The sequence below is a fragment of the Panicum virgatum genome, chromosome 6K, assembly GCF_016808335.1.
Source record: "Panicum virgatum strain AP13 chromosome 6K, P.virgatum_v5, whole genome shotgun sequence".
In the NCBI taxonomy this organism is placed as follows: domain Eukaryota; kingdom Viridiplantae; phylum Streptophyta; class Magnoliopsida; order Poales; family Poaceae; genus Panicum; species Panicum virgatum.
In genome coordinates this window covers 15,094,417-15,110,255 of record NC_053141.1, presented here as the reverse complement: position 1 = coordinate 15,110,255, position 15,839 = coordinate 15,094,417, and the positions used below count along the sequence as shown (strand labels likewise).

The window sequence follows — 15,839 nt, the reverse complement described above, 5'->3', positions numbered from 1 at the left end:
ATAAGTATTCATAAGTACGTGATGACACTCAAATTCTATACTGCATATGCCAAATTCTTTTCTAAATCATAATTAATTTATAAACATGTCTCTAATAGTACTGCAATTGTAATAATAAATGCGTAGTACTAATTTTCTAAACTAATTTACTACTACGTAACTACAAACTAAAGTATCATTAAACTCCTACTTAAATGGTTCTACTATAGCACTAATTAAATTAAATTACTCACCCCTACTTAAATTACTCCTACTTAAATGCGTAATACTTAAATAGAAAAATATATAAACTAAATGTACTAACCTGCAGATCACAAGTGCTGAATCCGGCAGGACTTCGCCGCTTCCCTTCTCCTCACCCCTCTCTTTTTTTCTGGATTTTTGGTGGAATTTTCGGACTCAAATGAGGAGGGAAAGGGGGGTTGGATCTTAGATAAGGGGGGATACCCCGGTCACCCGTGGGGGGGGGGCGACAGGCCCCCATGTCGCCCGTTGGGGGGGCGACCGGCCTCCTTTTTTTTCTAGGGACCTCGTTGCAAATTTGAAGAAAAAAATACACTTAGGGCCTGTCGCCCTATGGGGGGGCGACCGGGGGTATTTTTAAAATATTTCAAAATAGACATATATTTTTAAAAATTTTATTTTTTAAAAATATAAAAAAGAAAAAAGCGCCATAAGTTACACTGAGCTATTTTCGATTCTATGGGCCTAAATTTGATGGAAGGGCCAGGCCCAACCTTGCGAAAAAGGTTTGACTATAAAAAAAATTGACAAATAGAAAGTAAAACATAAATGTGGGACAAAGTAAAATAATATAGGAGTTTCTAAAAAAAAGGTAAAAAATATATAGGAACAACTGAAAGATACTATAAGAGCAATGATATTGACTATAGGACATTAAAAACATACCGTGGAACGTGTTTTTCCACGATGAGAACAATTCAATATGTACCTAGAACAATCAAATTGGTACATAATTGTCGAATTAGGTTAATAAAAATGGCTTTTTATCGTTCAAAAATCAAAATGTTTCATAGAGAAATTGAAGTAAGTTATTAGAACAATGAATTTTAAATTCAGTGATGGATCATTTCAATGAAATAGATTTTTCACTCTATTAGAACAATGCAGACTTTTTCATGAACAATAATTGTTTATTACCAAAATATACCACGTAACAATAATTTTTTACATCTAGAACAATATAAAATATACTATGGACTGAATAATAACTTTTTCATCATCGTAATAACAATTCAAACTATAATACATGACAATAGATTTTCAATACGGCATAAACCAATCAAGTTTAGATATGTTTATATTCATTTCAACAAATAAGTACGAATGTTATGAATATTACAAGCACAAGAAAAACATATAAAGTTTATATGGATTGGCAAAGAAAGAAGGAAAGGAAAAAAAATGAGGAGAATAATGCAGAAAAAAAAAAGAAAAAATACAGCACATGGGCTGTGCCATCCTTTGGGCTCTGGCTGGCCAAAAGCTTATTGGGCTAAGCCCATGCCACCGTTTGTGTGAGATTTACAGGGTCCTGATGGAGATGCGCGTGGGTGGGAGTGAAACAGTCGCACAAGGCGTTCCCCCGCCTCGTTTTTTTGGGCCGGCGTGTTTTTCAATTCTTCATGAGCTCTCGGCCCACCAACCGCCACGCTAATTGTTTTGAGCTAACAGCCCATATGATTGAAACAAATTGTTTCGCTGGAACAAAATAGACCAAAATTGTTCCACCGAAACAAATTGTTCCACTAAAATTAAAAATGTTTCGTCAAAATAAAAATAAAAATTTGTTCAGTTGGATCAAATTGTTCCACTGGAATAAATTGTTCCACTAGAATAAAAAAATGTTCCGTCAGAACAAAAACTAAAATTTGTTCAGTTGGATCAAATCTTATCATTGGAACAAAATTATTCCTTTAAAATAAATGAAAAAAGTGTTCCACTATAATTTTTGAGAGGGAAAAAAGAAAAAGAAAGAAAAAAATAGCAAAATTGGGCCCTAACCACCCCGTGGGTCGCAAAACCAACCCAGCAACAAGCGGGGCTAGACACACGGGGTGCTTCTGCGACGAGTGCGCACGCACCCGCGCGCGCGATCCCGAATATTTTCGGATTTACAGAGTGACACCTAATCGAATAGATGGCGATCGGTGGATCGAAATGGAAGATATAGATTGTTAGATCGAGAAAAGCTAAACTGAAATATTTGTTGGTCCAAATTAATATGCTCAAGTAGCCTTTAGATGCTCTCTACTATTCTATAGTAGTACCTTAGGTTAAAATTCATATCGTTATTAGAACATGGTATACTACTACAACATTTTTAACTGAGACGGGCAAAAGCCTTAACAGAGACAAACGCCTAATATATGTCCGTCTCCGTAAATGATTAACCGAGGCGGGTATGTTTAACCGTCTTGGTAAATAAAACAACCGTTTTGGTTGATCGATTTTGCGAGATGATTTTTTTGACCGTCTCGGTTAATAGAAAATGACTGCCTCGATTAATACCTGGCATTAATCGAGGTGGTCGAAATTGCTGCCCGTCTCGGAGGTGTTAAAAAAAGATCGCAGTAAATTATTTTTTGTAATAGTGGTATATAGTCTACTGTGTGCAAAGTGAAAATTTGAACAATAATTTATACGAAAGTATGACATTTCAAACAAAGTTAATCAAACATTTTCATGATGAATCCAGTTACATCTGTCTTACATTTCATTATTCTTAGTGTGTTTTTTAAACATCGGTGGTCAAAAATAAAAAGTTTGACCAGCATGCATGGATCCTAAACGACATGCATTTTGTATTCGAGAGAGTTGCCTTTACAAAAGAAGAAGAATTTGAATTACAAGAAATAATCCATCCCCTTTACACTCACACATCCGGAACAACTAACACATGAATGAAAGAATGTGATTTGACCCGTGTCTGACGTCAATTTTAATGAGCCCTTCATGCGCCCATGGTTTGGTTAGCCAAAACCCATGACCTTGGGCGCGAATCTCAAGAACCTGGTGAGCGAGTTTGGCAAAAACTTCCTGGCGAAGAGGAAGCACACGTCGGTGGTCCTGCCGTTGTACGTGCACGTGGTGCCGCTCCTGAGCCACCGGAGGAAGTCGACGGTGACCTGCATCCTGGTGAACCGCGCCGGGTGCGGGCCGCCGCGGGACCAGTCGACCCACGTGAGGCTCCGGTTGGCGGCCGCCGCCGGCCGCCGGATGTTGATCAGCGTGGGCAGGTAGTGCTCGTCGGCGTAGCAGCCCCGGCTGCAGAAGCGCCGGAAGACGGGGAAGTAGACGCGGTCGGCAACGACGTCGGCGGCGAGGCCCCGGTCCAGGTCGAACCACTGGGAGCCCTTGCGCCACTGCGCGGCGGCGACGACGGGGCTCATACGGCGGCTGTAGCGGCCGCGGCCCGTGGCGCCGGGCTGGTCGTAGGACTCGAGGAACACCTGGGTGGAGTTGACGAGGTACGAGTGGACGGTGGGGAAGTCGAAGAGCGGGACGTGCGACTCCGAGAGGAGGACGAAGCGGGCGTTGGAGGGGTCGTCCAGCAGCGCGTGCGCCAGCAGCCGGCGCTCCGCCTCCACCATGCTCACGTGGCCCCATTTCACCTCCTGCAAATTTATAATTTAAATACATGCCAATGTTAATACTAATTGTACTTCTTCATCGTCAATCTTTGCAAAGTGTATTTTCTTGATTAGGGCAAGTCTTTGACTGTCAATCTTTGCAAAGTGTATTTGCTTGATTGGGGCAAGTCTTTGACTTGCTATTTAATTGTTCCATTTCACGAAAAATGAGAAATTCCCCTGTTTTTAAATTAAGTGATGATAATATTCCTTAGGAAAAGTTCAAATTACTCATCTCAAGTATAGCCAAAGTTCAGATAACACTCTTAGCTATCTCTTAGTTAGTTTGGCCCATAAACTATGTCATTTTATTTATTTTACCTTCTAATATAATTTGTCTTTTTATTTCTCCATGTACAAATGAAATCTTAATTTAGGTTTCTCCATATTATAGTGGGGCATCACAATGTGTCTCAAAAAGTATATTATAAATTTTTTATCATTATTGTTTTTCTATAATTTTGTATCATATATAAGGGGTAATGTATTCTTAAATATCATACCTTATCAAAATAATAATGAAAAAAATATCTACTATCATCTTGCAAAATTTTAATTTTAGACTTCACTTGTGCATGGATAAATAAAAAAGATTAATTTATAAAAAAGGTAAATTGGACCAAATGACACACTTTAGAAGATAAATTGAACCAAGAAATAGTTTAGAGGTTATCCGGACTTCGACGATACTCGAGGGGAGTAATATAATATGGACTTTTCCATTCCTTATTTGAACTGTGGAAGATAAGAATAAAAATGAAAAGGAAATGTTTACACTTCCTAGAAGCAAGCAAGTGTGAAGTGTATGCTCGTTGTTTTGACGATAGGAGCGGGTTTTCATCGTATTAACTTTATCTTCCATCATCAATCATGCAAGAGTCCTTTTCAACCAACGTGGCATGGGATACATTGACGATAACGTTCCGTCCACTATATGATGTTCCGGAATAGTACAATGTACTATTATTGTAACTTGGCATACTGGCACTAAAGTACTGCGTAGTAGGCACTATATTAACCAATCAGGGAAACTTTGAGTGTGTCGAATGCAAACCCCGGCGATGAAGCAGCTGGCGGTTCTTTCCAAGTGCACAAGGCACGTCGTCGTGCCACAACTCACAACTCAAGCAAGGCGATTCTAGGGAACCTTTGCCTTCCTTGCTTCAGAGTTCAGGATCAATTTTAACGGTAATTTGCTATTTGGTGGTCGATCCATATTAGCAATGATTTATGAGTTCACTGAATACCTACTTCCTCTGTTTCAAAATGCAGATCGTTTTGACAAATCTAAATGCATAGTTTTTATTATGTACTTAGATATATGTTATATCTAGATTCATAGCAAAAATTATATAACTAAAATTTTCAAAACAACTTACAATTTGAAATGAAGGGAGTACTGACGAATATTTGGACACCTACTATACCGATGATCCTTGCCCATTCCAGAACAAAAGAAAACTTTGTCTTTTTTTGAATCAAAAGAAAACTTTGTCAAGACAAGGAAACATGAGCTCCGAATCCATCGCCCGCCCCGCCCGCCCCCGTGGAATTCCGGTTGTTTGCAAGTGGAAAAGGCGAAAATTCTTTCCTGGATGGCACGCCGGCCCAATGCCTTTGCCGGTGATGTGGACTCGCTTGTCATCTTGCAAACCATGCAGTGTGCCATCTACTCCAATGGGAATGCATGCTTTCCATATGGATTCGGATTACTCCCTCCCGTCAATGGCGGACTGACTAGCTCGATCCGGGTAAAGTAGGCATTCACGTACTTTAAAAAAAAAACTAGGCATTCACGCGTTTGCAAATCCACTAATTAATGTGCCGGCCATTAGGTTTAGGTGAATGATTTCCGTTAATGCTTTTCTCTCTCTTCTCTGTAATTAAGCACGCGATTGGATTCCCTACTAATGCGCGCCATGAATGGGTGTGGAGGCCGGACGGATTGATGGGACGCACCTTGCTGGGGATCCTCCGGCGGTGGAAGGCGGAGGTCTCCGGCGGCTCGGAGCCGTTGAAGGCCGGGTCGGTGTGCACGTAGACGTTGTAGCGCCCGCGGTGGCCGTGGAAGAAGCTGTTCCACAGCGGCGCCATGGGCAGGTCCCAGCGCGTCAGGAACAGGAACGCCACCTTGGGCGCCGCGCCGGGCGGTACCGCCCGCGGCGCCGACGCCGCCAGGGCCATCAGCTCCTCGTCGTCGTCGCCGATGCTGCCGCTGCTGAGGAAGGCACCGCCGGCCGGCGTCGGTGGCGGAGGGGCAGTAGTAGTAGTGATAGCGCTAATGCCCGCCGCCGGCGGCCGCTCCGTCCACGACCGAGGCCGCCGGATCGTTGCCGGGGCGGGCACGGCCGGCGCCGGCGGCCCTTGTCCTTCCGGCCGCGGCGGGCGCGGCGCCGCGGGCGGTTGCTGCTGCCGGTCGTCCCGGACGGCGTTCGCGGCGGCGGTGGCGGAGGCCGGCAGGAAGAGCCCGGCGAGCGCCCCCCCGTGGGCGTGGAGCGAGGCCGTGTAGGGGGAGGCGGAGCTCGTGAGGAGGGAGACGGTGGCCGCGACGCCGAGCGCGAAGCCGAGGGCGGCGCAGAGCAGGAGCTTGGTGCGGACGGGGCAAGCCGGGGTGGCGGCCATGCCGGCCACCACCATGGGCAACGCGTGCTGCTGCTTAAGGTTGTTCTTGGCGGTCATGGGCCGGTCGCGGCCTGCTGGGGTCCTGCGCCGTCAGGGAAGAAGACAGGGCATCGAAGGGGCAGGTCGGTCGGCGAGGCAAGGCAGCCGGTGAGGGCGGCAACTGGGGTAGGGGTGAGGTCGGCGGTCGCGATCGCGGGGAGTATTTATTTGGACGCGGCGCGCGTGACAGTGGATTCGCAGGAACACGTAATGATCAGGAACGTTATGGGGAGATCTCCACCGGGGGAAAAGGGAAGCCGGGGGAGGGGAAGGGGAGGGGAGGGACGACCTGGTCGTCGCGTGTCGGGCTTGGATTCGTCGTCGGGTCGCCGGTCTCCGAAAGCGGGCTCTCCGAGGACGGCGGCCGGCGGGGCCCACTCTGCAGTTGGTATTCGTCGGTGGCGGCGCTGGTCCAGGCATGCAGGCCTAGAAGGCTAGAACAGACAGTTGCAGCTGCTGAATATCGTCGAGGCAAGTATTATGGTACTTCTTTCATTTTAAATTATTAGACATTTCAACAATTTTGAAGAGTCAAAATTTTTTATGTTTGACAAAATTTATATAATAAAATAATGATATTTATTATATAAACTAAGTACCATCAAATTCTTTATTAGTTATATTTTTATAGTACATCAATTTGATATCATAAATCTTTATACTTTTCTCTATAATCTTGGTAAAATTTGAGATTGCTTTGACTCTCTAAGATTCTTGGGATGTTTTATAATTTGGAATGAAGGAAGTAGATTATAAGCCATATGAATGTTGAGGTGGAGGAGAGAGAAGATGAGAGAGAGAAGTGGACTGTAAGCTTATAAAGCCATAAGAGTAAAAAAAATTTGTGAGATAAACAACTATATAAAAGATAAATAACTATACAAATAAGCTAAGAGATGAGTTACAAAAATTCTTTCAACTAATAGTGGGCTAAATTATTAGTCTTGCACTGAGCTGGTGTTTTCCATGTGCTGGGAGGGCCGGGCGTTCCAGTAGGTAGGCACAAGGCAGTAGCTAATGTCTGGCTTGACGACGGTCAGCCACTAGTGCTCTGCCCATCAGCGCACGGCGCTCAAGCGCGGCTCCCAGCGCAGCGCGAGTGCGTTGGTAACTTGGTACGGCCCCGGCCGCGGCTGCCGGCAAGAGGAGGGCCGGAGGGGATGTTCAAAGTGGCGGTATTATTCTTCTTTCTTCTCCTTTCTGCCTTGTTGGGTCTCTTATCTTTTTTGATTGCGGTCGTCGGATCTAGAGTAGTTGGTAGGAGTCAATTTTGGTAGGACTGGACCACAGAACCGCTCAGGGACTTGTTGGTTCGCTCGGTTCAACTAGCTGGACGGCTTGTTCGACACGGGTCAAAATGTAGCGAATTTTCATCACAAGCACATTGTAGCCTTTGTGCGCGGTTATATATCGTCCGCAGCTACAGATTTTCGTCTTTCCTCTAAAGTATGTGCATGGACCACGGTGAGGTCCATCGGCCCAATAAAGTTTTAGGACAATTGGTTGTGTAGTATCGAAAGATGACAATTTCATAAAATACCACCAAAATCGTTTGGCTCCGTGAAATACCACCGACACGTGCATCGTTACCTTGAATTGCCATTCCGTGACGTTTTTCCAAAATACCACCAAAAGCACGAGCAGGCAGCGAGCTAGAGGCGGAGCCAGCCACACCAGAGGGCGGAGCTGACGGCGAGCATGACAGAAAACGTCACAGAATGGCAGTTCAAGGTAACACTACATGTTTCGGTGGTATTTTACGGGGCCGAATGATTTTGGTGGTATTTTACGTGCAACATAACCAATTTTCCCTAAAGTTTTTGTCTAGCGTAGCAGGCCTGTTCAAGTGCAATGATTCCAGGTTAAATCAACTGCGAAACTCAGATTTCTAGGCTCCCATCACGGGAGAAGCTCCTCAGTAGTCGACTTCCACAGTGACTTTGTCACCGACATGTGGACCTTGGTGTCATTAGACCCACATGTCAGTGGCAAAGTCATAGCCTCCGTGACGGCAAAGAATCTCAAACCCACTACTACAAAAACGTTGATTTGTCCCGGTTGGGAAACCCCTGTTGTCCTGGTTTCCCAACCGGGAACGCCAGTCCGGGACAAAAGAGAGGGACAAAAGGGGGTGCTCTTTTGTCCCAGGTCTGGCAACCGGGACAAAAGGTCTTTTTTTTTCTGTTTTCCTTTTCTCAATTCTTTTTCTATTTCAATTATACTTTTGCATTTCAATTAAACTTATGTATTGGAATTCAGTGTGTATGATCTCCACTAATATATACATATATATAGTTACTTTTATAATATTTGTCCTAAATATTTTTCATATATAAATTAATTCACTTATATATATATATATGTATACACATATCTATACATGTGAATTCCTTTACATATGAAAATGTCTAGGACCAATATTATATATATATACACATATATATTATTGGAGTGATTATATATATATAATACATACATACTCATAAATAGAAATTTAATACATACACACACATATATTTACATAGGTATATTCGTTCTTAATTACATATATACACGTATATTATCATATTTGCTGCGATTGTCAATATTAGATAGTCCATCATAGTAGAATTCGCCTTTTGGATCGAGGACTTGCTCAACAATAAATCAGGACAATTGTTCTTGAATCGCCATAATCTTTTCCTCCGGTATGAGTTTATCGCGCATCTCCTCGACCTATGGAAAAAGGGGATAATTATTTTTGACTAATTAAAATACGAGTTCAAATATTAACAAGTTTTTTACTTACTTCCTCCTCCCAATCTGTCCAGCCCTTTGGAGGCCCTACCAAACCATGGATGTTCTCGCATACATAGTATGCGCATAAATTAGCGCCTTGTTTCTGCCTCATACGCTTTAAGAGAGAAGAAATTATCAGGTATTTACATGAATATATAATAAAACTAATGAATCGTGCAACGAATCATCCAAGTGCATACCGCAAAATCTGTGTTGATCTTCAATTCCTTGTCAAATTTGCCTGGATAATTTTTAGCGAATTGTTTCCAAATCCTGTGCATGATTAGAACAATTATAGTCAAGTAACAAAGTGATTCAAATTATCGGTCATCGACGGAGTAGTGGTAGAATTACTTTTTCATCGTGTTAAGAAGATTTTCGTATTGTTCTGGAGGTCTCCTCAATGCATAACCACGAGTAGGCTCTTCTCGGGAATTATGACAATTAGGACCCAGTGTTCACTGCAAGATTATACAGAGGCAGTTCTTGGTAGTTAAGGTTTAAACAATTCGATTACAAAATAGAAAGAGTTAGACGGAAGGAATCACTCACGCAAAGTTGTAAGGAAACAATATCATTTGCTTGTTGTGATGAATGCTTATGTACTTGAACAAGTTTTGGTATAGCTCATCGGCAGTGTCGCGTAGAATCCTCCAATTACAAGTAATTGGGTCGATGAAGCCGAGGTGAGAGTATCCCTTTCTCCTGCAAGTTTGTATCTCCATTCTACATGATACCGAATAAATCAAGAGATCAGTATGTTGAGATCATGCAAAACAATATGCAAGGAGAGTAAAATACTTACAGAACCCACAAGCCGACCATAGAGATGTCGAGGGCCTCCTGATGGAATAGTTGGTAAATTTCTTCCCAGTTTATCCATATAATGGCCTCCCCCCGTAAGAAATCGTCATATTTAATCTTTGCGCCCTGCATGAAGATGCAATCGGCCATCGCACGCATGTAGTGCTGGTGCAGCTTATACATTTGTGTTGGAAGCATGGACACTATTTCGTGGGGTACAAGAGATTTGCCGATCTCATACGTCCATTTGACGACCACATCGGCCTTTGGAATATCTTCTCCCCCTGCAATCTGAGCCGCCGTCAGGTTTGATTCTTTCAAAAATGTAATAAAGTCTTGTTCTTGCGTCGTCTGTCCCACTACGAGAGGCTCTATTGATTGTTTCTTTTGGGCTCCGAGCTGTGGAACGTCGGATGACGACGACTTTGATTGTCACTTATTTTTCTCAGTAGTTTTGATAATTGTGTGTTCGTAGTCTGAAGGGGGGTCTCTCGGAATGAATTTTCTCTTATTTGCTTCGCACATTCCCTTAAAAAATTTCAAATCTCTCGGATTTATCACTTTCTCGGGCTCCGGCTTCGGCTTTGGCTTGAAGTGCTCTTTAACTCTTTCTTGAGTTATCCGATCGCATTCTTCAAGGCTCATGTTCCAGGGTTTAATAGGAGCCTCCTTAGTTTTCTTCTCCTTTTCCTTCTTCTTTGGAGGTTCCTTAGCCGGTGTAGCTACCTTCTTTGTCGGCGGCCATTTCTGCTTCTTTGCCGGCGGTGGAGGGGGTGACCATGGAGGCGACGGTGACGCTTGAGTGTTCATCGGCGCATGAGATGAAGGTGATGGAGAATGTGCCGGTGAACCTTGCCGAGACAGTGCTGCCCTTGGGGAGTTTTACGGAGATGCCGGCCATGGAGAGGCATGCTGAGATGCCGGTCTTGATGTTTGATCATCCGACTTTAGAACAATGTAGCGCTTATCCCATAGGATGTAGCCATGAATGGCTTCTGCTAGTGTCCTCTCCCCATCACCTCCAGGAATATCAAGCTCGAGCGTCTCCTAACCCTGGCACACCTGCTCCACGCCAACTCTTGTGTATCCTGGAGGAATTTGCTGCCCGTGGTACACGTCGCCTGGTTGGGTTGGCATGGCGGTACCGTACACAACAGTGAACATTAAGTTCTTAACGGCAGTCTGTAGGTCACAAGGTGTCCGCTGGGTGATCTCATCCACAGGAAATCGTTGCGGGGCCTTCGCTTCAACTGCGGCCTAGATCCCCGTTGGCTCGGTGACGGCGACGTCTGTGGAAGCGCAGCTGCTTTTCCACTGAGACAGATGATCGACTGCGACATTAGGCTCTGGAGGCACCGTTTGCGCTTGCTGTTGCTGGCTCATTACTATGGCCACTTGGCGTTGAACCTCTTCCTCCAGTCTTTGATCATGTGACATGAGCCGTTCCTCTAGCCTTTGCAAGTGCTCCCGCTCATCATTCTTTCTTCTTTGCCGGCTTCTATACGATTCAATGTAATCCCTGAACCCATACTTCCACGGAACCACGCCTTTGCCTCTTGTGCGGCCCGGATGCTCTGGATTCCCAAGGGCGTAAGTCAGCTCGTCCCTCTCTCTATCTGGCTGGAATGTTCCCTCGGCCGCTGCTTGTATGGCCTCCTGTAGTCTCTGGGTTGCTCGCTGGATGTTTGGCCCATAGATGCAGTCACCAGTCAATGGGTCCAAGCTTCCCCCGTCACCATAAAACTAGGTCCTTGACCTTTCAGGCCAGTTCATGGTCGCAGGTTGGATGCCTCTATCAAGCAGATCCTGCTCCATCTTCTCCCATTTGGGTATTGCAAGCTTGTAGCCTCCTTGGCCAAGAGTGTGATGGTACATGTTGGCGCTCCTTAAGTACCCATTTTATTATATGATTAGGAGTGGTTTTGGTAAATTCTTCGGGATGATTCATGTACTAACCCGCCACTTGGCACCCGAACTTGACCGTTTTCGATTTTGTCCTGGATTTTGGAGCATGTTGTGTTTTGGCAGGAAATTGGACATTTTCGGAGATGTTTTGACGCATGGTCACAACTGGGCTAAGATGAGGAATAAGGAGAAGAGGTCGCACTTGAAAGATGGGACCGAAAGGGGCCAGAAAGGGCCCAGGCCGGCCGGCCTAGGGCCCTCTGAGCCGGCCGGCCTAGCCCATTCCGGGGCTCAATCGGCCTCAATTTTCTTCAGCGCGAAGTATGAGTCAACCCTAATCTGTGTTTTACCAAAACCACCGACCAGAACCACCTATATATACCCCGAAGCCGCCATCAAAGAGGAGGATCGTAGAGATCGCAGAGAGAGAGAGATAGAGCATCCAGAGACGAGTTTCAGAGATCCATTCGAGTTAGACACAAGAGAAAGGCGACACCGGAGGCCTCATCGTCCCTCGGCGCCGCTGCAAGTTGGAGGACAGCAAGGGATCCATCCCTTGCCGGAGATTTCATCACCATGATCGACTACGCTTCGCTTAGCTTCATGGGGTAAAGTCCTCGTTTGTTCATGGGGTTGTAAGGAGATCTTGAGTTGTAATTGCCGAATCCTTTATGAGATTGATCTATCACGATTCTTGTTGATGATGCTTTGATGCCTAATAGTTTGCGACTTGGCTTTGGGTTTGTTTTGCTCTTGCATGGTTTACTTAGATTACACCAACTATCGGGTTCTTGTTGATTTGTTACCGATTATCCTCGTGTAGTGACAGTATGCGGGAGGGAAAGGTTTTGATCTTGGAACACACCTTTGGTAGATTAGATCCGTTCTTCGTTGCTTGGCGATTACATCTCTAGTGATTCTAGACCCTATGGACAAATGCTCTTCATATCTTGTGCACACACCTATCATTGCTCACTAGTCTAGATTAGATTAGATTGGTTAGATTAGATCTATTTCACATTCAATCACTCAATATAGATCTTTTACCAACGTCATTAGTGCTTAGTTAAGCATTAGTGGTTAGTTAAGCATAGTAATACACTTGTTCCGTGGATTGATAAATCTTGGGGGAATACTCTAAGGGAAAAGCTACATGATCCGTGCGCTTGCGGTACGTAAATCGGCGCTCTAAGGAGCGTCAACAGTACACTTTCTTCGAGGCGTTGTCTTTGGCCTTCTTCACCTTCTGAAGCCCAAGCTCTAAAGACTTGTATTCCACAAATACATCCCAGTGACCCCTGAGCTTTTCGAGCTCGCCAGTAAATATGGGTGTGGTCCCGGTCTTGATATATTTCTTCGTCAAAATTTTCTTGAATGATTGCAGCTGTTCGGCCATCTTACTCAGGGTCCAGTGCTTGCATATCTCTTCGGATTCAGCTGGAACCGTGAAGTTTTTCTTAAGCTTCCGCCAGCACCATTCTTTTTCTCTTTCGGGTACCGCATCCCGTTCCTCGCTTGGATTGGAACTGATCAGGATGTGGTCCCTGACAATACATCCGGATTGTCTTATGAATTTTTTGGCGGCGGCTTCTGGAGCGATCGGTTCGCCATCTGGGCCAACTTCCGTTATAATGAACCGCCCTTCCAGTTTTTTTGTTGGGCCTCGCTTCGTCTTTTTCTGCTGCGACGATGATCCAGACGGCTATAAAAAACATTCATAGTATTCATATAGATTCAGATGAAAATATAATTGTCACTACAAATAAGTATAGTTGTGATATGTACATTAGCACTTTGTTCATTAGCAGCGTCATCCTGAATAGATGGTGGCTCAATTCCATCACCGGACATATTCAAATATATGTCGGTATTGCTGCCATCATCAGCTTGTTCAGGGACATCTCCTTGACCTTCGCCAATCGTATTCAACAGGAACTGTTCATCTTCCGCGTCTGTGTGTCGCGGGTCCATCGTAACTAAAATATGAATACAAATAAAACCCTTAAAAAATTCTCTAAATAATCCACATATTTAGATCGGTAACGATCGGAAACTATCGGAAACGATTCGGTCGGTATCAGTAACGATCGGAAACTATCGGAAATGATTCGGTCGGTATCGGTAACGATCGGAAACTATCGGAAACGATTCGGTCGGGATCAATAACGATCGGAAACTATCGGAAACGATTCGGTCGGGATCGGTAACGATCGGAAACGATTCAGTCGAGAAGTAATATAAATGAATTAATTAAATAATAAAAACATGATAAATTAAAGACTTCGAATGACATAATTAAATAATAAATACAAGATAAATGAAAGTCTTTGAATGACATAATTAAATAATGAATATATGATAATTAAAGTCTTTGAATGACATAATTAAATAATAAATACATCATAAAAGAAATTCTCTCTAATTCTCTATTTCCTTCTCTATTTCTCTATAAATTCTCTCTAATTCTCACTATATCTCTATAAATAAAGAAAACACTATATCCATAATTGCATTCTAATAATGTCTTTATAAATCAATTCTACTTAATATATAATAAATAAAACACTATATCCATAATATTATTCTAAAAATATCTATATGCATAATTGAATTCTAGTTAATATAAAACAGAATTACATAAACATAAAATTTGAAAAGAAAAAAGAAAATGTCGGCGGCCACACTACTCACACAGGGTAGGGAAACCTTGGGGCGGCGGCCCTGGACAACGAGGCGGGGAGCTGGCAGCGCGGTGGCGCGCAACGGAGAGGGTGGCGGCGTGGCGGCATGCAGTGGAGGCCGCCGGGGGCGGCGAAGACGAGGGCGTGCACGCGGAGTGGAGGTCGGGGCGGCGAAGACGAGGTGGCACGGGGCCGGGGCGGCGGCGCACCGGTGAGCGGCCTGGCGGGGTCGTCGTCCAAGGCGGCCGGGGTGTGGAGGCGTCGGAGCTCGGGCGGTGCTCGGGGACGGCGGCGGAGCAGGAGGCGCGATGGGCGAGATGACAGCGGCGCGTTGCAGATCAGGAAAATGCCCAAGTGTTGGAGGAAGGCGGAGGTTGAGCGACATATATAGAGGGCCCCCCTTTTGTCGCGGGTGAAGCCACCACCCGGGACAAAAGATGTTTTTGGGCGGGCCGGGAAAATTCCCAGCCCGCGGGCCACCTTTAGTCCCAGGTGGATCTACCACCCGGGATAAAAGGGGTCCGTTTTCCCTCGTTCCCGCCAAATCTTATGTTTGTTTTTGTTTTTTTTACTTCTCTTTTAAAATTGGCTTTCATTTGTTAATTCAGTTAATAAAATTATGATTCCAAAAATTATGGAACAAAATTTCTTATCTCTTTAGAAACTTGATACACGCAACAAAAATAATTAATTTTCATTCAAGTGATTGGGTCAATGAAATATCTAACTTTTTTGAAATCATATTTGTTATTTTGAACATGCAAAAATATATTAGGTGAACAAATTTTTTCAAACTGTTGTTTTCGATAGAAAGTGGATTCTATCACGATATTAACGTTTAAAAAGTGAATTTTAGATAAAATTAAGCAATTTCATGATATTAATGAGTAGTGTGTGAGTTTGAGAGATAGTGTGTGTTAGTGAGAGAGTATAGTGTGTTAATGTGAATGTAATTTCATGAAATAAATAAAATTAGTTGAGTAATCCATTATTGAATGAAAATTATAATTGAGTCTGGTAATTAAGTGAAAAATATAAAAAATAATATATATAACACATAATGTATAATTGTATAGTACATATATAATAAAAGTATTCGAATTGCGATTACGTTTTTATACAATAATATAAAATAATTCAAGTACATGAAGGATTAGCGGTAACAGACTTTCTCTTCACAAATGTCCATTAATTATGATCACGGCGCAAGTATGGAGTATCATCATTGGCTAGCAGGATGCATGGATCAGCATTTACTTCGAAAGGTGGAATGACAACAAAATTATTATATTCTTCTGACAAGTCTATCTTGTCCTCCACTCCAACGATATTTTTCTTTCCTGATAGAACTATGTGT

General features: G+C 43.7%; 1 protein-coding gene across 1 annotated transcript; it reads right to left on the bottom strand.

The window, feature by feature from the left end:
- Positions 1-2,741: 2,741 nt before the first annotated feature.
- Positions 2,742-6,508, bottom strand: LOC120711857 (glycosyltransferase BC10-like). The gene is made up of 2 exons (XM_039997520.1): positions 5,613-6,508; positions 2,742-3,638 (listed from the first exon to the last, which is right to left on the bottom strand). The coding sequence occupies exons 1-2, from the start codon at positions 6,330-6,332 to the stop codon at positions 2,994-2,996; spliced, it is 1,365 nt and encodes a 454-aa protein (XP_039853454.1). The 5' UTR covers positions 6,333-6,508; the 3' UTR covers positions 2,742-2,993.
- Between the last annotated feature and the right edge of the window lie 9,331 nt (positions 6,509-15,839).